Source organism: Thalassophryne amazonica, chromosome 2 (genome assembly GCF_902500255.1).
Source record: "Thalassophryne amazonica chromosome 2, fThaAma1.1, whole genome shotgun sequence".
In the NCBI taxonomy this organism is placed as follows: Eukaryota; Metazoa; Chordata; class Actinopteri; order Batrachoidiformes; family Batrachoididae; genus Thalassophryne; species Thalassophryne amazonica.
In genome coordinates, this window is record NC_047104.1 from 102,575,214 (window position 1) to 102,597,131 (window position 21,918).

The window sequence follows — 21,918 nt, forward strand, 5'->3', positions numbered from 1 at the left end:
CTGACGGCGATCTGCGCTTCGAGGCAGCAGCGTCTCGCCGTTTCAAGTTGAAAACTTCCACATTTCAGGCTCTGTTGACCCAGTAAGTCGTCAGAGAACAGAGAACTTTCAGAAGAAGTCAGCATGAGGAGTTTATTCGGACATTCCATTGTTAACGGACATTTTGTAATGAAAGAAAGTGCGGGAAGAGTTGCATGTCGGGCCGGACCAGACCGCGGGGGGTCGCTACAGGAAAAACACCTCCGTTGGAAACCTTAATGGACAAGTTGGAACATGCCCAAGCTGTTAAACAATTTCTCAGTTACTCACTTGTTGAAAGCCATCAAAAGCCGCCTGAATTTTACAAATGGTTTTCAATACGGAGGTGTTTCCTGTCGCGGCGCACACAGATTTCCGTGACGTTTCCGTGACGACTCGGCGAATTTGCGCGCACGTCTTTCATTAAAAAATGTCCTTAAACAGTGGAATGTCCGCATAAAGTCCTCATGCCGGCCTCTTCTGAATCTTCTCTGTTCTCTCACGACGTCCTGGGTGAATTAAGCCTTAAATTAGGATGTTGTCAGGTCGAAACAGGCCGCCAACGGCGCCTGGAAGCGCTGCGCGACGTCCCGCTCCATAGGAAGTCCTTACAGCGACAGAAACACCCCATAACCTCTCATCAGCCGTTAACTTTTCACCGAAAACCAGCTAAATTTCTCGAATAGTGTCCACTCGGATATTCCTCACAGGTCCAGAAAAAATTTTGATAAAGCAACGCGCGCCGTCTCGAGCAGCGTGTGAAACAAAGGAATTCAGCTGAGAGGGCTGGACCACATCTCACTCAAGGCCTGCCCACAGGGAAACGATGTCACTGACATGCCTGAAAAAACTCACGCATGTGCACGAGGGTTCAAGCATGATTGGTGTAATCGCACGTCATTCAAATCCATATAGTTAAACAAAAAAAATAAAAGTGTCGGTTTCTTATCTAATAGACCTCGTAAGTATTCACAGCCTTTGCCATGAAGCTCAACATTGAGCTCAGGTGCACTGAGCTGAGTTTCCACTGTTTATCCTTAATATGTTTCTACAATTGGAGTCCACCTGGGGTAAATTCAGTTGACTGGATATGATTTGGAAAGACGCACCTGTCTACAATAAGGTCCCACAGTTGGCAATGCATGTCAGAGCACAAACCAAGCATGAAGTCACAGGAATTGTCTGTAAACCTCTGAGACTGGATTGTCTTGAGGCACAAATCTTGGGAAGGGTGCAGAAATATTTCTGCTTCTTTGACTGTCACAATGAGCCAGAGGGACCTCAATCATCCATAAATGGAAGTAGTTCGGATCCACCAGGACTCTTCCTAGTGCTGGCTGCCCAGTTATACTGAGCAATTGGGGAGAAGGGCCTTAGTCAGGAAGGTGACCAAGGACCCGATGATCACTCTGTCAGAGCTCCAGCATTCCTCTGTGGAGAGAGGAGAACCTTCCAGAAGGACAACCATCTCTGCAGCAATCCACCAATCAGGCCTGTATGGTAGAGTGGCCAGACAGAAGCCACTCCTTAGGCACATGGCAGCCCGCCTGGAGTTTGACAAAAGGCACTTGAAGGACCTCAGACCATGAGAAACAAAATTCGCTAGTCTGATGAGACAAAGATTGAACTTGTTGGCGTGAATGCCAGGCATCATATTTGGAAGAAACCAGGCACCATCCCTACAGTGAAGCATCATGGTGGCAGCATCATGCTGTGGGGATCGGTTTCAGCCGCAGGAACTGGGAAACTAGTCAGGATTGAGGGAAAGATGAATACAGCAAAGCACAGAGACATCCTGGATGAAAACCTGCTCCAGAGCACTCTTGACCTCAGACTGGGGCAACAGTTCATCATTCAGCAGGACAATGACCTAAGCACATAGCCAAGATATCAAAGGAGTGGCTTCAGGACAAGTCTGAATGTCCTTGAGTGGCCCAGCCAGGGCCTGCCTAGACCTGAATTTGATGGAACATCTCTGGGAGATCAGAAAATGGCTGTGCACCAATGCTTCCCATCCAACCTGATGGAGCTTGAGATAGGCTGCAAAGAGGAATGGGCAAAGCTGCCCAAAGATAGGTGCACCAAGTTTGTGGCATCATATTCAAGAAGACCTGAGGCTGTAATTGCTGACAAAGGTACATCAACAAAGTACTGAGCAAAGTGTGTGAATTCTTATCTACGTGTGATTTCTTGGGTTTTTTGTTTGTTTGTTTGTTTTTTTAATAGTATAGTAAGTCCCTTCGGCTGCTCCCTTGTTTGCACTCGGGGTCGCCACAGCAAATCCAAGGTGGATCTGCATGTTGAATTGGCACAGGTTTTACGCCAGATGCCCTTCCTGACACAACTCCACATTACATAGAGAAATGTGGCAGGGGTGGGATTTGAACCCGGAACCTTCTGCACTGAAACCAAGTGCATTAACCACTTGGCCACCACCCTGCATTTGTTTTTTTAATACATTTGCAAAAAATTTAAAAGAAAACTTATTTCATGTTGTCATTATGGGGTCTTGTGAGTAGAAGTTTGAGGGGAAAAAATTAATTTTGTCCATTTTGGAATAAGGCTATAACATAACAAAATTTGGAAAAAGTGAAGTGCTATGAATACTTTCCAGACATGTCTCTGGGTCCATGGTCTCTGACATCAAGAAACATCTTGGAAGAGCTTCTGGAGTCATGAGGTCCCTGGACAGAGGTCTTTGGTGATGGTGATATCTTTGCAGGAGAACGTAGAAGAGTATAGTCAATTCAGGGTCCTGGTGCTTCCTCAATTAGTGTATGGTTGTGAGATTCGTCCAGTAATCAGCAACTTAAGGCAATGACTGGATGCCTTTGTTACTACAGCAGGTCTCTTCCAAGGATCCTTTGATCCCTTTGTGTCAAATGAAATGAACAGTTTGTACTCAGGGGACTCAGATGAAGCGTACTACTTTCATTGTACTTTCATTTGGCCATGTTGCGCACTTGTCTGGGCATGATTCAGCAAATAGGTAATTCAATTTTGAGGACTCTAGCAGCTGGTAAAGATCAAGAAATTCCATCCCTTAGTACCTGGATGTGGCAGATAGATAGCTACTATCAAGAAGTATGGGATGGGCCAGTTGTTTGCCTCGTTGCAATCCGGGACAATGGGTGATGCCATACTGTGAAGGATGTGGTGACAAGCAAATATTCCCAGAGCCTGAGCTCTATAATCACAGCTAGTGAAGCCTGTAACTCTTTCAGAGTTGTCATGGTGTTTTGGTGGCTTCCCTAATGACTCTCCGTCTGTATTTGAGGACTCTTTATTCTACGTTTGTGGTATCTGTGTCATACTCTTTCTTTGTGATCGGCTTTAATTGGACTGCAAGGTTGGACCTTTTATTTGCTGACTTCAATCTAAAACCAAAATTATGGAAACATAATATGCAGTTAATTGCAACAGTTTTATATAATATTTAATTTATTAGAGTGCTGTCAATGAAATAATGAGGGATGAAGACACACCTAACTGCCCTATTACTTTTGGTTACATAAAATGGGAGGTTTAACACAAAAAGCACAGTAATTCTGACACCATTCACAAAATTTTGAACTAATTACCTTCAAATTACAGCTGATAATATACACTGAGATAATATTTTATACTTGATTTCAGCGGTAATGCACTTTAATATAAACCTAAAATGACAAAACCTGGACAATGTCATCAGAAATACTGACATACAGACTAAAATGTACATACACAATTATATGGTTAAGTTTATTCATACAGTAGAAGTAGAATTAATTTTCTTGTGACTTTTAGGGCAACAAACTATTGGTGGATTGGAAGCCCAGTGAGAAAAGGAAAGTGTCCTCTGGAATTTTAACACCCCGTTTTGCAGTTCAAAAGGAGAACTGTGATCCTTGTGTGCCTAATAAGAGTCCTGCTCCTCTAGTAACCAATAAAACAGATGAAGGAGCAGGTCTAGGTCGAAATACCAACCAGACCCCGGCCACAGGGGTGGCCAAGCCTGTTCCCCGCCCTCCGACTCAACAGGCCCCCTGTACAGCTGAGATCAAGACCATTGGGGCCTTCCCTCCGCTTATGAGAGCTGTTTCCTGGGACGCTGTAGGTAGCCATAACTCTCGAAATGGCAGCACTAGTTTCCCTCCTACAGCTGATGACGTCTCCTCAGACAAGCTCAGGGATGGTGTCTTCAAGTCTTCATTCTATAAGGACCTTTCAGGACAGCCAAGCAGTGCGCAGAAACTTTCTAAGCTGAGAGAGGTAGAGAAGCAACACGTCGGTAGCAACATTTCGACTTTTGTTGAAATGCAGTCAGAAAGGAAATTCTCTGCACTGTGTGTGTGTGTGTGTGTGTGTGTGTGTGTGTAGGAGCACAAGCTGATACGGAATCAGAGCATAGTGGGATCCAAGCTACCGGACTTGAGTGAAACTGCTGAACAGGACAAAGGTAGGAGGCCTTGTTTGCCCTCGTGTGTACAGTCCAGTGTGTGACTGAGGGTGTGCACTTCCTGTCTGAAGGAACATCTGTTCCAGGCGCTGAATGATGTTGAACTGTTTAATTTTCCCCCTGTGTGCCACCCATTTACTCACAACCTGCTGTTCTAACTCACCATCAGCAGATGGCATGATTGTTAAGAGTGTGTGTCTCACTCTGCCAAAGAAAAAAAAATGTTCAAATGAATTTCAGAAGGAAGAAGGACTGTATTTCTACAGCACTTTTCCATCTAAGCCAATGCCAGTCAGTACCTTCATCTTTGGTTAAGAGAACAGTTCAGGGTATTTTTTGACTCACATGCAGCCATGTGTGTGCAGGTGCTGCATCGTTTTCAGCACCAGCTGATGGTGAGGAGTGTAAGGAAAAGTCTGATGCCATGCCAAACATTTCAGATGTGATGCTTAGAAAACTCAAACTTCACCGGGGTCTACCAGGCTGGTGCGTAACAAACCACATCTTCTTACTTGTTCTCTCATTTTCATGGCAGGTGTAGTGCCTGTGATTTACCTGAGACCATCCAGACGTCCAGAACAGCTCACGTGCATACAGGCACTACTAAATTAATTTTTTGACACCTATGCTCTTCCTGATTGTCTATTTCTTTCTAAATGCCTACTGTACATAAGTCTGTAACCTGATTAGCCTTTATACATTTGAATTAGACTGTGTACAAAAACTCACATTGCTTACAGGAATGACAGTTTGTCTTTGGTTTTATTTCCAGTGCGCTACCTCTTACGGAAAAAGAAGTTGAGGTGGGTACTGGATCTGTGCAAGTTGTTGAATGGCTTTTTGTTTGTTTATTGACACTGTACAATATTGTGTAAATGTTTTAATTTTGCTTAATGTGCCAAAACATAATGAAAGCTTCTAAAGATCTATTATTTAGAAATAAATATAAATAGTAAAATCTTAAAACTACATACGAGGGTACGCTGAAAAGTTCTAAGGCTCACTATAATGCAGTTAATGCATTACTCCTTCATGGGGAGCCTTAGAACTTTTCAGCCTACCCTCGTATTTTATACATGATAAAATTATATCATTTATTTATAATTTCATCAGGAAATGATCTCTGTGCTGTCATTATCACTACACGTACAAAAAAAAAAATCAAGTTTGTTTTTCCCCATTTTTTGAAAAAACGTTTTTTATTTCACAATAAAAAAGTGCATTTTCGTAAATATTCTGATTGTGCAAAACTGAGTCTTTTGCGTTTATTTCTTAAACACCAGAATTGCCGATAATTTTGACCAGGACCACATACCCCGGTATTTATCTACTTTGTAGTAGATTAGGTGGATTGGCCAGGGTTGACCACTCATAAGACATCCTACATAGTTGTTGTTTGGCTGGAGCAGCAGCATTTGTAGATGAACAGACGGTGGCTAGTTCAGAGGTCACATCTGTGATTACTCTCTGGTCTGTTGGAGTTGTTGCATTAATTTCTTTGTGCACATTTGTCTTCTGCAGTCTGAATCCATTTATCTTGCCCCTCAGCTACGAGGTTCTAGTCTAGTGCCTTCCAATCTATTGTTCTCTCATGTTTGGAACATAATTGTGGATGACCAGTTGTTCACCTTCCAGATGTGAATTCTATAGGGAATGTCCTTTGGTAAACCACTATGCTCCATATACAGAATGTGGTTCAGCAATGTGATTTACTGCATATTCATCATGGAAAAAGGTGTGAACATTACTGCCAGTGTTACTCGTATGACTCTAAGTAGTACATTCGTTTGTTGTGCAATCAGTGCCCTGAGTTTACGTATAATAATGGCTTCTGTTTACCAGAGCAGGTAATTACAAAGTTGTAAAAACAATCTCTCTGGATTTGGAGGTATTCTGCCCTCAGGAAAACGGTTTTCTTTTCCTGATCAGGACTGTACCAATATCTTCCTGTAGAGAAAAAGCACACATTAGTGACACTGTTGAGCTCAGACTGTAGGCCCTTATACTGCTCCCACGGGGATGTGTCTGGATTAGGACAGCCATAGGTCACGTGTTTCCTCTCAGCTGTGGCCCAAGCATCTTCAGACAGCATTTAGAGTTCAGTGCAAACTGGCTTTGATCATCAGGAAGTCAGCAGGGCAAGACCAGATCCCCAGGCTCATCGCAGATAAAAGTGTGTGTTAGTCTAGTCGCCAATAAACAAACCCCCTAACTCTCGCTGAGTCTGTTTGTGTGGGTCGTGCTGTGTGGGTCGTGCTATGTGAGCTGTTGCTATGGACAGTTGTTGTTTTGTCTTCATGAGCAGATGATGTGTATTTCATGTGCTATGATGCATCGTCCCCACAGAACGCATTTGTCCAGCTGTCACTGGCATTTCGAAATGACAACTACACTCTGGAGACCCGTCTCAAACAAGCAGAGAGGGAACGGAACCTCACCGAGGAGGACACTGAAAAAGAGCTGGAAGAGTTCAAAGGTGCACTGAAGGTCAGGGTGCAAAAAAGACAATCAGCTGATTTAGATAAATTTGTGAGAAATTACTTATTTCCTTCTTGTGCCTGATTCATATTGAGGATTTATCCGATCTGTTGATGCAGAAGACGGCACCTCAGTGGCAGAACTTGGAGCAGCGTGAGGCCTACCAGCGCCTCATAGAGACGGTAGCAGTGCTCCACCGACTGGCCACAAGGCTGTCCAGCAGAGCTGAAATAGTCGGAGCAGTTCGACAGGTACAGTTACACAAACACACATGTGGACACTTCAAGTTAGACTCCACAGGACGGTAGAAGGACAGAGCGAGAATTTGATCTGATTTCCATAAAACATAGCAGCATCAACAGTGATAATGTGGAAGGAAGTCCTATACAGGCCGATAGACCTTATCATGATTAGGGTGGTAGCACTGTGTACGCTGGCATCATCTGATTGCTTTGGTGGGCGCACCTGGGCCGTGATCATCAGCAATCGCGTGTCACATGACATGGCTGTCTGGTCAGAAGGCACACTGGCGCTGTGACATGCAGCTGGAGCAGCTGAGTTTTTATTTTTTATCTCTGTTGTGGTGATGTTGGCACACTGCTGGCTGGTGATTCCATCTCCAGCAGGACATGCTGGATATGCCATGATGGGTGTTCCACAGCTGTCAGCTGTTCCATCATAGATATGACAGCCGTCCAGATGTGCGCGCTGTGCTAGACAGTGATCGCACTGCACTCCAGCTGCCGCTTGAGCTTTCGGCACCTCAGCCACACCTCAACAATGTTGGATCGTGTTGCTCGGGGGGGAACACGACACACTGACCACCCTTTCAGCTTTCACCACCTGGAAAGCTGCTCGAAAGTGGTGCCTGCGCTCTGCATTCATGCTGGCCGTGCAAATGTCCCCACTTTTTCTGGGTTCACCATGAGTGGTCTTGGATGTTCGTGAGTGGCAGCTGGACTCTGGCCGAGAGTGGGTTGAATCAGTACTCGCCTGCCACTTGCCGTCATTCGGCCACTGGTGTGGAGGCTGGCTTGATTGTGTGCCATTTGGCCAGGGTTCGACATGGCCCATGATTTTACAGATCAAGTTATCCTAGCCCAGTCTCGTGTTTTTATTTAGTGCTCCCCGTCATGAAAATTTAAATCATTTCGTGACGGGTTTTTTTTTAACTCACTATGACTAACCCTGCTCCTACCCCCAACCCTAACCTTAACCATAACCTAACCGTACTCCTTCCCCCAACCCTAACCATAATCACCCCGACTCCCCTGCTTCACTTTTAATTTCGTGCAGCCATCACGGAATGAATTAGAATGAATTAGTGCTGCCGTGATGAAAATGAGGCACTTTTCGTCACAATATCACGAACCAATAGATTAATGTATATTTTGTGCTGCTGAATCACGACAAGCCATGAGACCAGGTTGGTTATCCCCATATCAAGCTATCCCCGTTCATAGAAATTTGGGAACTTTCTTTGTTAATTACTACAACCCCTGGCAAAAATTATGGAATCACCGGCCTCGGAGGATGTTCATTCAGTTGTTTAATTTTGTAGGAGAAAAGCAGATCACAGACATGACACAGAACTAAAGTCATTTCAAATGGCAACTTTCTGGCTTTAAGAAACACTGTAAGAAATCAGGAAAAAAAATTGGTGGCAGTCAGTAAACGGTTACTTTTTTTAGACCAAGCAGAGGGAAAAAAATATGGAATCACTCAATTCTGAGGAAAAAATTATGGAATCAGGAAAAACAAAAGAACGCTCCAACACATCACTAGTATTTTGTTGCAGCACCGCTGGCTTTTATAACAGCTTGCAGTCTCTGAGGCATGGACTTAATGAGTGACAAACAGTACTCTTCATCAATCTGGCTTCCAACTTTCCTGATTGCTGGTGGCCACATCAGCTTTGCAGGTTGGAGCCTTGTCATGGACCATTTTCTTCAACTTCCACCAAAGATTTTCAATTGGATTAAGATCCAGACTATTTGCAGGCCATGACATTGACCCTATGTGTCTTTTTGCAAGCAATGTTTTCACAGTTTTTGCTCTATGGCAAGATGCATTATCATCTTGAAAAATGATTTCATCATCCCCAAACATCCTTCAATTGATGGATAAGAAAAGTGTCCAAAATATCAACGTAAACTTGTGCATTATTGATGATGTAATGACAGCCATCTCCCCAGTGCCTTTACCTGACATGCAGCCCCATATCATCAATGAGTGTGGAAATTTACGTTCTCTTCAGGCAGTCATCCTTATAAATCTCATTGGAACGGCACCAAACAAAAGTTCCAGCATCATCACCTTGCCCAATGCAGATTCGAGATTCATCACTGAATATGACTTTCATCCAGTCATCCACAGTCCACGATTGCGTTTCCTTAGCCCATTGTAACCTTGTGTTTTTTTCTGTTTAGGTGTTAATGATGGCTTTTCGGTTAGCTTTTCTGTATGTAAATCCATTTCCTTTAGGCGGTGTTCTTATAGTTCGTCCACAGACATTGACTCCAGTTTCCTCCCATTCGTTCCTCATTTGTTTTGTTGTGCATTTTTGATTTTCGAGACATATTGCTTTAAGTTTTCTGTCTTCGCTTTGATGTCTTCCTTGGTCTACCAGTATGTTTGCCTTTAACAACCTTCCCATGTTGTTTGTATTTGGTCCAGAGTTTAGACACAGCTGACTGTGAACAACCACGTCTTTTGCAACATTGTTTATGATTTACCCTCTTTTAAGAGTTTAATAATCCTCTCCTTTGGTTCAAGTGACATCTCTCGTGTTGGAGCCATAATTCATGTCAGTCCACTTGGTGCAACAGCTCTCCAAGGTGTGATCTCTCCTTTTTAGATGCTGACTAACGAGCAGATCTGATTTGATGCAGGTGTTAGTTTTTGGGGATGAAAATTTACAGGGTGATTCCATAATTTATTCCTCAGAATTGAGTTGAGTCCATATTTTTTTCCCTCTGCTGGTCTAAAAAAGTAACCATTACTGACTGCCACAATTTTTTTTTCTTGATTTCTTATAGTGTTTCTTAAAGCCAGAAAGTTGCCATTGAAATGACTTTAGTTTTGTGTCATGTCTGTGATCTGCTTTTTTTCTACAAAATTAAACAACTGAATGAACATCCTCCGAGGCCAGTGATTCCATAATTATTGCCAGGGGTTGTAGATTTAATGCATGTTATTTGCTGCAAAGATTTTTTTTTTCTTTCAAATTTTATAGATGTAAGTTTGTGTGTGACAGTGGTACGTTTACCACTGTGTTACATCACCTTTCCTTCTAACAACACTCAATAAGCGTTTGGGAAATGAGGACACTAATTGTTGAAGCTTTGTAGGTGGAATTATTTCCCATTCTTGCTTAACCTGTTCATCTGTGGAATGTTCCAAACAGGTGTTCTATGAGCATTCATCAACTTCCCCAGTCTTTTATTGCTCCTGTCCCAGCTTTTTTGAAATGCGTTGCAGGCATCCATTTCAAAATGAGCAAATATTTGCACAAAAACAAAAAAGTCTATCAGTGTGAACATTAAATATCTTGTCTTTGTGGTGTATTCAACTGAATATAGGTTGAAGAAGATTTGCAAATCATTGTATTCTGTTTTTATTTACATTTTACACAAAGTCCCAACTTCATTGGAATTGGGGTTGTATGTCTGTCTGCGTCTTCTCATTAGGAAATTGAAGAAAAACAAACAGAGGATTAATCCACATTTCTTCTCTTTTTTTTTTTTGGACAATCATGCCTTTTCTCTGCCTCCAGTTTAACTTATATACTGAACAAAAATGTAAATGCAGTACTTTTGTTTTTGTTCCCATTTTCATGAGCTGAACTGAAAGATCTAAAACATTTTCTATATACACAAAAGACCTGTTTCGTTCAAATATTGTTCACAAATCTGTCTAAATCTGTGTTAGTGAGCACTTCTCCATTGCTGAGATAATCCATCCCACCTCACAGATATCAAAATGCTGATTAGACAGCATGATTATTGCACAGGTGTGCCTTAGGCTGGCCACAATAAAAAGCCGCACTGAAATGTGCATTTTGCTTTATTGGGGGGTGGGGGGGGGTGTCAGAAAAACAGTCAGTGTCTGGTGTGACCACCTGCCTCATGCAGTACAACACATCTCCTTCGCATAGTCAATCAGATTGTTGATTGTGGCCTGTGGATTGTTGGTCCTTTGCGCCATGTGGCTCCGCGGCGACGCGTGGAATTCCTCCGCTCCTCTTTCCATGACAAAAACTCCTGTAACAGTGGAATGTGCCGTTCATTTCCAAACCGGACACTGTTGATTTGGGACGTCGTCTGACTGACACAGAAATTGCGGAAGACGTAGACATCAGCACTTTTTCGGCACATTGAGACAGACGTGCGGAGGAATTCGTGACGTTTCCGCATGCTCAAAGCCAACGCTGTGATGAAGCCTCACAGACATTTCTGGCATGTCCAGGTCATCCACAATTTCTCGGATAGTCACACGACTGAAAAGAGCCACCGAAAGCCGTCTGAAAGCCATCTGAAAGCCGTCCGTGAGACCAACACGGAGGTGGTTTTTGCCGCGCCATGAGCAGCACGGTGGCGCATTCCTCCGCTCCTCTTTCCATGAAAAAAACTCCTGTAACAGTGGAATGTGCTGAAAAAGTGCTGATGTCCAACGCTTTCCTGCCTTTTTTTGTGGAAGTCAGACGACGTCCCGGGTCAACAAAGCTTCACGTTGGAAATGATTCTGGTTGTTTGAACGGGTTTTCAGCCTGTCGATCGGCGCTGGAGCGCGCCCCACTCTCAGACACTGTGGGTCTTTAAACCGGCTGGAGCACTCCTTAATCTGTGTAATCCCCATAAAATCATCGCTGAAAGCCATCTGAATTTTCTGAATGGTGTCCACCTGGAGTTCTCTCACAGTTTCTCTCACAGTTTCTGGAAAAAGCTCCAAATTGTTCAGACATTTTATTCGCAATAAAAATCCGATGAGAGGGGTGGACCACTGCTCACACAAAGCCTGCTCACAGGTGAATGATGCAACCGACAGGCAGGTTCAAACTTGGCTGATGCAATCACACGTGATTCAAATCCATATGGTTTTTGCAAAAAATAAAAAGGTCCGATACTTTTCTAACAGACCTTGTATGTCTCTTTTTTTCAGGCCAGCCTGTACTTTTAGAATATATATGCTGTAGTTGTGTTTTATAAGTGTAATAAAGGTTTGCAATCATAAATAAGAAAGGAAGAAATAAAGCGGAAAATAATTTTCTAACACATTTATTCAAAACACCCAGCAAACTATAATAAACAACTATTTTGACACTTTATAAAGGTAGTTTGGGTTCTTGTACAAAAGAATGTACAAAATAAAGGTTCTAACAATAAACACATGCACATTTTGAACATTATATACAAAATGGTCTATGCACTTTGTTTGTCTTTATGCCACATCTCAAAGCAATTTCTATCTGCTGTTACACAAAGGCTTACAACACAAACTTTTTATTTCAGTGGCATTGACTCCCTCTTGGAATGTGTTCTTGCACTGTAAACAACCTATCTACACAGTTTGAGGCCCTGTTAACACCCCTCCCCCCCTTCATTCATATGCGTAAACAGCACTTTAAAGTGAGAGCGAGAGAGGCTTATTCAACAATATTCACTGGCCAAGTAGTGAATCATTTGTTCCAGTGACACTCCACCACGTGAGGTTGTATGAGGCCCTCTTACGCTGATCACTTCCATTCATATGCGCAACGCTGCACTTTTACGCATGGAGCCAGCAGCCAGAGGGCTATTCAAACAGCATTCACATGCCAAAGAGTAACACATCGCTGCTCCTAACAATCTTTGGCCTACCATGTGAGACTGCTCTGCCCTACAATTGGATATTGGAAAACTATGTGACGGTGAACCAATTCCAAATGGACACTCACATTGCACACGTCATCACACAGCTTCTATTAGGACTACAAGCATGGTGGACGGCTGAACTGAAAGTCTGAGGAGTGTACTTTTCAGCAAAAAAAAAGAATAAGTTTATATCTAATGTCATTAAAAATGGCGTATCATTGAGTAAAACCTGCACAGCGCCGACCCCAGAGGGTTAAGAACAATGTTTCTCAATGTTCAATTGCAAGGAATTTGGGGATTCCATCATCTACAGTCCATAATATAATCAGAAGATTCAGAGAATCTGGAGAACTTTCTACAAGTAAGCGACAAGGTCAAAAACCAACACTGAATGGCCGTGACCTTCGATCCCTCAGGCGGGACTGCATTAAAAACCGACATTAGTGCGTAAAGGCTCTTACGGCGTGGGCTCAGGAACACTTCAGAAAACCATTGTCAGGTAACACAGTTTGTCGCAACATCTAAAAGTGCAAATTAAAACTCTACCATGCAAAGCGAAAGCCATACATCAACAACATCCAGAAGCGCCACCGCCTTCTCTGGGCCCGGGCTCATTTGAAATGGACAGATGCAAAGTGTAAAAGTGTTCTGTGGTCTGATGAGTCCACATTTCACATTGTTTTTGGAAATCATGGACATCGTGTCCTCCGGACAAAAAGGGGAAAAGGCCATCCAGATTGTTACCAGCACAAAGTTCAAAAGCCAGCATCTGTGATGGTATGGGGGTGTGTTAGTGCCCATGGCATGGGCAACTTACACATCTATGATGGCACCATCAGTGCTGAAAGGTACATCCAGGTTTTGGAGCAACACATGCTGCCATCCAAGCAATGTCTTTTTCAGGGACATCCCTTATTTCAGCAAGACAATGCCAAGCCACAATCTGCACGTGTTACAACAGCGTGGCTTTGTAGTAAAAGAGTGCGGGTACTAGACTGGCCTGCCTGCAGTCCAGACCTGTTGCCCATTGAAAATGTGTGGCACATTATGAGGCACAAAGTACAACAATGGAGACCCTGGACTGTTGAACTGAAGTCATACATCAAGCAAGAATGGGAAAGAATTCCACCTTCAAAGCTTCAACAATTAGTGTCCTCAGTTCCCAAACGCTTATTGAGTGTTGTAAGAAGGAAAGGTGATGTAACACAGTGGTAAACATACCACTGTCCCAGCTTTTTTGAAATGTGTTGCAGGCATCCATTTCAAAATGTGCAAATATTTGCACAAAAACAGTAAAGTTTATCAGTTTGAATATTAAATATCTTGTCATTTTGGTGTATGCAATTGAATATAGGTTGAAGAGGATTTGCAAATCATTGTATTCTGTTTTTATTTACATTTTACACAACATCCCAACTTCATTGCATTTGGGGTTGTAAGTTTCTCAACACCTTTAATGCTGAAAATGCTTTAAATTTTTTAAATAGTTTAAATTAGGGAATAACCCTGCTGTGTCTGATTTGCAGATGTTCATGCTGGTTTTTATGGTCAGAAATTGAGTAAAACGGATATTTGTGACCCTTTAGCATTGACTGCTTCAGTGCTCGTATTGATTTTAGTTCCTCTGTACAACAGGAGAAGCGTATGAACAAGGCCACTGAGGTCATGATGCAATATGTGGAAAACCTGAAGCGGACCTATGAGAAGGATCACGCTGAGTTGATGGAGTTTAAGAAACTGGCCAACCAGAATTCAAACCGCTGTTATGGCACTTCTGTAGACACTGGAGGTAAAACTATGGATGATCACACTGTGCAGAGCTTCATGTCACATCTCGTGCTGACAGGTTTCAATACAATAAATACAAAGCACTTTATACTTTACTGGGTATGGTACCCTTGGCCAGGAATGAGTTTGCCAAAAATTTTTTTGCCAAAATTCATTTTTAACGACAATTTCGGTGTCAGTTTTCATTGACATACAAAGTTAATTAGAAATCAGCAAAAGGATCTGGGAGGAGCAGGCAAACAAACAAACAGACAGACATAGATGATCTTGACCCTCAGTGATTGACCTTTGGCAAATTTGACCTTGCTGGGCAATTCCAGGATCAACCACCATATGTGGGCCACATTTGATGTAAATCAGAATGAAAATCATAAATTTGGACCTTTAACCACAATGACCTTGACCTCAGTGATTGACCTTTGAAGTAGATGTCTCCTGAGCAATTTCAGAACCCATCCTACTTTTGTGTGCCAAATTTTGTGGACATCAGAATGAAAAAATAAATCTTTTTTTGACCTTTATCCCCAAATACCTTCACCTATGCAAAAACAAACCCCTTAAGGGCAATTGTGGGGTTGACTGTTATCCACACATCAAGTTTGGTGGAAATCAGCCAAAGGAGTTGGGAGGATTTGGTGAAAAAACAGATAGATAAATGAAAGTTTTTATCAACCCCACTGTCCCCGATCTTTGACAATACAAACCCCTAAAGGCAACTTTGGGTTCTAAATACCTGCACACAGCAGGTTTGATGGAAATTGGCCAAAGATATTGGCCCTTGGAAGAGTAGTGGAACACATGCTTACACACGCACATGCATGTACTCACGCACACACACAAATGAATGTGTCTCAAATTATAATTTGATGCCATACAGCACAAACCATTTCAGCACTACCCCTGCTTTGTAATTTTACATGTATTTAAAATTGATCGATCTGACTCATCTGAGAGTTTTCAATGAGGTCGAGTAGCGTTGTTGATTATCAGGATGTAAGTTCGGATTTTATCACTGTTTTTAGAGGTAGAATAATTTTTGAGGCTTTTTCTGTCTCCAGTTACAGGCATGACACTGGCCTTTAAATAAGAGGTTCATACTGATATCTGGTGTTCTGCATTAAATGATTCTAAATCATGCAGCTGGATCTGCAGGACTGAGTTTTTACAAGTGTCTTACAGATCAATTTGTAGCATTCAAATAGAGCAACATACTTCATCTGTCTGAAGGTCAGCAGGGCAAGGGTCTACTACCTATGGTTTCATTCATATCCAATATAATCAGCTCATACGAGCAGTTTCGCTTCAGAGAAAGCAACAGTAGTTGCCTAAAAATGCTGATCTTGGTGGTTCCACAATGATATGTTCTGTTTCTTTGTTGGTATAAAAGATGATGGAGTTCCACGGCCGTCAAGATCGATGTCACTGACCCTCGGAAAGGTAACACGCTGCATTACGGCATAAAGTACTGTTTGGATAACCTTTGCGTTGTTTCATCTTATGTAATAGTTCCTTCTTTCAGTGCCATCATCACACCCTTCTGTTTATGTAAGTGACTCATCGTTTCTTACTCATTCTGTTCACTAGTGCTGGATGTTCTTTCTCTTTTTCCTGCACAGGCTCTGCCAAGGCGCAGAGTGAGTGTCGCGGTGGTGCCTAAGTTTAACCTTCTCAACATCCCAGGTCAGACCCCAGCCACGGCTGGACCAGGCCCCAACACAGGCCCGGGCCCCCACGTGGGACCACCCAGCAGTGCTGCTCTTCCTGTTCTAGTAGGTCTTTCTTTCCTGTGAAGAACTGCAAATTTTCCAAAATAAGATATGGAAACATCATATACGGTCTCATATTTCTTGCAAAATGAAAACTATGCAAGGTTTTAGGTTTCCAAAGAAACTCAGCATCATCATGTGATGTTTTCAATGCGGACACAAGACCAAGGGCCTTTATTGTACATACAATGAAATTTGTCCGCATTTAACCCATCCTAATTACAGTTACACACAATCTATCCACTAGGGTACCAACTCCAGATGTAGAGACGCTGCCTGGTCAGGGGCAGAGAAAGGAGCAAACTCTAAATAATTTTTTGATTGTGTGATGAAACCCATGCAAACACAGGGGGAACATGATAACTTCACACAGAAAGGCCCAGGCAGGAAGTGATCCTAAGACCTTCTTGCTGTGAGGCAGCAGTGCTAACCACTAAGTTACCATGCCTGGGTTGTGATGTTTTAATTATTGCCTGATAAATTGGCATGAACTTTTTAAAATGAGGATTTGAGTGAATAGAATAGTGGTAGTTTTGCTCTAAAAATTTAAAGTTGAAAGGTTTATAATTTATGTCAGCAAATTATTGCTGCGTTGTCTCTGTGTGTGTGTGTGTGTGTGTGTGTGTGTGTGTGTGTGTGTGTGTGTGTGTGTGTGTGTGTGTGTGTGTGTGTGTGTGTGTGTGTGTGTGTGTGTGTGTGTTGTGTGTGTGTGTGTGTGTGTGTGTGTGTGTGTGTGTGTGTGTGTGTCTTGTATAGTGTGAAGCAAGTGATGGGAAAGGCAACACTTCAGGAGAGATACCACCACCAGCAACAGAATGGTATGTTACTTTTAACAGTGTTTAAATTACACACAAGCACACACTTACACATTACTGCACATACCATAGATACATACTTTAATCCATGCACAAACATGCACACACTCATTTCTGTACATTCTGTATGTACATGCTTTGGCTTGCACACAAACACCCACAAACACATTTTTGCACATTCTGTATTTACATTCTGTAGCACAGCTTCATTCTCATGGTTACCCTAAGCCAAAAAAAACCTAATCATGCTTATCAAAGGCATTTTCTGCCGCAGTGGGATGCTTTTTCTTCCGTACGCACCCATTATAGCATATCTGACTTGACGTTAAAACTCTGAGTTTCTTACTTCCTCAAGGAAAAATAAAAATGTAACATAAAGGTGTAATTGTGACTGCATATGATACTTAACGAGATGGGTTGTGAAGGTGGACCTGCCATTGTTTTCTGTATGGCCTTTGCAGAGATCAACATGAACTACTCCTTGTATAGTGTAGTTCAAATAAATGTGTACTGTAAGTAACATTTGGTACATTGAATGTTGACAGTATGACAAGTAAAGGGAGAGAGCTGGCTGGTATGATGAAAAGGAGAAAGTCAGATATACTGTGTGTGCAAGAGACCAAATAGAAGGGAAGCAAAGCCAGGAGCATCAGAGGTGGGCTGAAATTGCTGTCTTATGATGTGGATGGGAGGAGAAATGGTTGTGGGGTCATTCTAAATGAAAAATATAATAGTGTCTTGAGATTAAGTGAGAGTCTGAAAGGGTGATGAGAGTGAAAATTAAATTGAAGGGGTGATGATCAATGTCATCAGTGCATATGTTCCACAGGTAGTTTGTGAGATGAAGGAGAAAGACAGCTGGAGTGTGTTAGATGAGGTGGTAGTGTACTCAAGGATGAAAGAGTGGAGATTTGAGCAGACATCAATGGACATGTTGGTCAAGGCAATAGAGGCAATAAGGAAGAAATGGGTAGGTGAAATATGGGATCGGGGGGGTAATGTGGAAGGGCAGATTGTGTTAGATGTTGCCAAAAGGATGGAAATGGCTGTCTTGAATATAAGAAGAAGGAATACTTATTTTAAGAAGGCGGCCTCCGTGCCTTTACAGAGAAACATGTAAGGCACGGCCACTTTAGCTACAAGCGACAGCAAGCAACAGAGGCCAAGCAGCAACTACCATCATTTCAATGAGAGTGGGCATTTTGTAGCAGAAAGAAACAGTTGCTCTGCTGCCAGCTAGGTGGGGCCAAAATAGACTTGAAGTCTATTTTATGCAAATACTGAGCAATGTGACACGCCAGCTGCCAATCCCAGTGAATCTGCAGGATTACGTCAGCTGGTTGTTCCCTCGAACAAATTTGTCCAAGATGGCGGAAAATGCTCTGAAACAGCTGCGGTTCTGTATCAATCTAATATGTTTCTCATATATTTTGTAAAAGTTAGCAAGAAAGAAACACTTCTGAATCTTAAAAAAACACTGTTATAGTAACCAGATAACATCTCTGAAGTGATTTACAAGACATCTTATGGCGATGTAGTGGGCATGTCCTGGGAATGCCCATCAAGTGACATAGCCAGCTGTTTTTCTCGGTTGTTTGCAGCTAATGTGACCATAACTGTTATGTGTCGGACGCAGGCGGAGAACCGACCAGCGTTTGAAGGACCCAAGCATAAAATAAGCAGAGCACGGTACAAAGGATAACAGAATTTAATAACATAACAGTGAGTGCTCAATAATAACAAATGAGTGCGCGGTCTGGCGAGGTGGAGAGAGGGTGCGCTCCCAGCAGCACAAACGGTCCGGAGCCAGAACAGTTCGGACCCAAGGACCCTGCCGACACCCCCCCAGGTGGCCGCGACCAACCGAGTCTGTGAAAGGAAAAACCATCATGTGAGTCCACCACTCCACACACAGAGAGACCACTCAAAGGTGTACACAAACAGCAAACACTTCCTGGCTTAATCACCAATCAGCTTCCCACCCTCCAGGCATGGAACACCCAGTTCACTTTCTCCACTGCAGTGGAAGCCTGATTTAAACGACTAACATAACAGCTCAATATAATAAGGTGTGAGGGACACCACATTTACTGACTGTACTCATGTTAGTCACAAAACCTAAAGTACCTCAGGAAGTGTGCTGACGAGCGTGAGACCTCACCCCCTCCTCTTTCACAGACCATGGCATCAAACCTGGTACGGTCTCTGCATCCATGATGATGAGATGGCTCTCTAGACAACGATCTCACCCGTCTGGTCACAAGGTCGAGTCTCTGGCAAATACACACTGTGTACTCCAGACTTAAATGCAACCATGCCCCAATCCATAAAGATGCACCACAGCTGTGAGTCCTGACGAGCTGCACATGACAAGCTTCAGGTGATCAGGGTGAAGTCCTAATAACTCAGCCACACATCCACTCAGTCCTGAACGCATGCCACCTGGAAGGAAAAACAAAAGACAGAACAGAAGACAGAAACAAAAGGCAGCCAGGCACACCAGCCATACAACAATAACACAGGAAGCAATTTTTCAATTTATTTTCATTTATATAGTCATAAATCACATCAAAGTTGCCTCAAGGTGCTTCACACAAGTAAGGTCTAACCCTTACCAACCCTAGAGCAAGCACACAGGCGACAGTGGTAAGGGAAAAACTCCCTCTGATGAGTTGAGGAAGAAACCTCAAGCAGACCAGACTCAAGGAGGTAACCCTCTGCTTGGGCCATGCTAGTGACACAATTTACAACATCTGAACAGATGATGGAAGACAAGGAGACTTAATGGTTGAATGAAGATGTTCAGGAAAGTATAAAGAGAAAGGTTGGTGAAAAAGATTTGGGATAGTCACACAGGATGAAAGTAGACAAAAATGAAAGGAGATACAGTGTAAGGTGAAAAGAGAACTGGGAAGGGCTAAGGTAAGAGCATATAGTGAGCTGTACATAAAGTTGAATAGTAAGGAAGGAGAAAATGCCTTGTACTGATTGGCCAAAGGGACAGAACTGGAAATTATATGCAACAGGTTAGGGTGGTAAAAGATGCAGAAGGTAATGTTCTGACAAGCAAGGAGAGTGTTGAGAAGGTGGAGGGATTATTTTTAGGAGCTGATGAATGAAGAAAATGAGAGAGAGAAGGTTGAATGATGTGGTGAATAAATCAGGAAGTGCAAGGAGTTAGTAAGGATGAAGTGAAGACAGCTATGAGGAGGATGAAGAGTAGAAAGCAGTCGGTCCAGGTGATATTCCAGTGGATGCATGGAAATGTTTAGGAGAGATGCCAGTGAAGTTTCTAACCAGACTGTTTAATAAAATCTTGGAAAGTGAGAGGATACCAGTGTATTTTTCAGGAGCAAGGGTGAGGTGCAGAGCTGCAGTAATTAGAGAGGTATAACATTGTTCAGCCACAGCATGAAGTTATGGGAAAGAGTAGTAGAAGCTAGGCTGAGAAAATAGGTGAAAATCTGTAAGCATGCCAAAAAAAAGCACTACAGATGCAATGTTTGCTCTGAGAGTGCTGATGGAGAAGTGTAGAGAAGGTGAGAAGGAGCTGCATTGTATGGGGGGGTCGGGGTGGTTATGGTTAGGGTTGGGGGAAGGAGTAGGATTAGGTTATGGTTATGGTTTGGGTTGGGGGTAGGAATAGGGTTAGTAATAGTGAGTTAACAAAAAACCCTGTCACGAAAATTTAACTCATTTCTTGACGGGAGCACGAAAAAACGGAGACAGGGCTGGGTATTCTATGTTGAATTTTAAGGACAAAATGAAATTTCATGCATTTTGGAATAAGGCTGTAACATAAAAAAAATGTGAAAAAATTGAAACCCTGTGAATACTTTCTGGATGACTGTATCAGAATCTGAAGGTGTGTTTCCATTAGTAATAGCTGTAAAAGGGCATACATTTCTATATGTGATCAATTAGCAATTAAAACACCAGTTCTTGGTTTATTTATGAGTGTAGATCAAAATGTTATGTTTTACACCATACAGGTTTAATTTTGTTGAAGTTACTTCATCACCCATATATCCTTGATAACTGTTTTTACCATGTACAAATTACTGTTAAACATTAAAATTTCAAAGGTATCAAAACTGGCAGATTTTTTTTTTTTTTTTGGCAGAAAAGCAAATAAGGTTCTCACACAAGCAACAGCAAACAATGAACATAATTACATCCTATTTTGGTATTAACTGACATGTTACCATGACGATCATCACCTGTTTTTTATTCATTTTCTCAAAAACTCCTGCTGCTTTGCATGTCATTTTCTTTCTTAAAAACTGTGCTTTTCTGATTCTCAGAACCTCACATCAGATCCATCTTGATTATTGTTCTAACAGAAATCATATTAAATTCTGTCATTTCCTTGCCCCTCTGATACATACACATGCCCATAGAGTGGTTGTGCACATCCTAAGGGACCGCCTCCTCATTTTGGATAACCCTGTTTTCGTAAGTCCCATCAGCAGTGGATCTGCATGTACAAGTTTTACGCCGGACGCCCTTCCTGATGCAACTCCACATTACATAGAGAAATGTGGCAGGGGTGGGGTTTGAACCACAAACCTTCTGCACTACCCCTGGTTTGAAAGACACTGTTTTACAGGATACAAAGAGCACCAATGATTTTTTTTTTTTAAACTGCTGCATTTGGGGAATGTGCTTTTATGGATTTTAATGTAAACAGTTTTTGAAAAAGTCTGATAAAGTCCAGGCACAGGACTCCATCCTGGGTTTAAAGTGAGCCTGAACTGAGCTCT

General features: G+C 42.4%; 1 protein-coding gene across 3 annotated transcripts in view; it reads left to right on the top strand.

Annotated features, from left to right (window-relative positions):
* The window catches only part of mrvi1 (murine retrovirus integration site 1 homolog), a 63,843-nt gene that overhangs the window by 26,307 nt on the left and 15,618 nt on the right, over positions 1-21,918 (top strand). For all 3 annotated transcript variants that reach the window (XM_034190821.1, XM_034190826.1, XM_034190834.1), the window contains exons 9-18: positions 3,805-4,269; positions 4,378-4,456; positions 4,822-4,942; positions 5,229-5,259; positions 6,803-6,943; positions 7,054-7,185; positions 14,422-14,575; positions 15,962-16,011; positions 16,191-16,343; positions 17,097-17,158. In XM_034190821.1, coding sequence (XP_034046712.1) covers positions 3,805-4,269; positions 4,378-4,456; positions 4,822-4,942; positions 5,229-5,259; positions 6,803-6,943; positions 7,054-7,185; positions 14,422-14,575; positions 15,962-16,011; positions 16,191-16,343; positions 17,097-17,158 — 1,388 coding nt within the window. The remainder of the gene's footprint in view (positions 1-3,804; positions 4,270-4,377; positions 4,457-4,821; positions 4,943-5,228; positions 5,260-6,802; positions 6,944-7,053; positions 7,186-14,421; positions 14,576-15,961; positions 16,012-16,190; positions 16,344-17,096; positions 17,159-21,918) is intronic.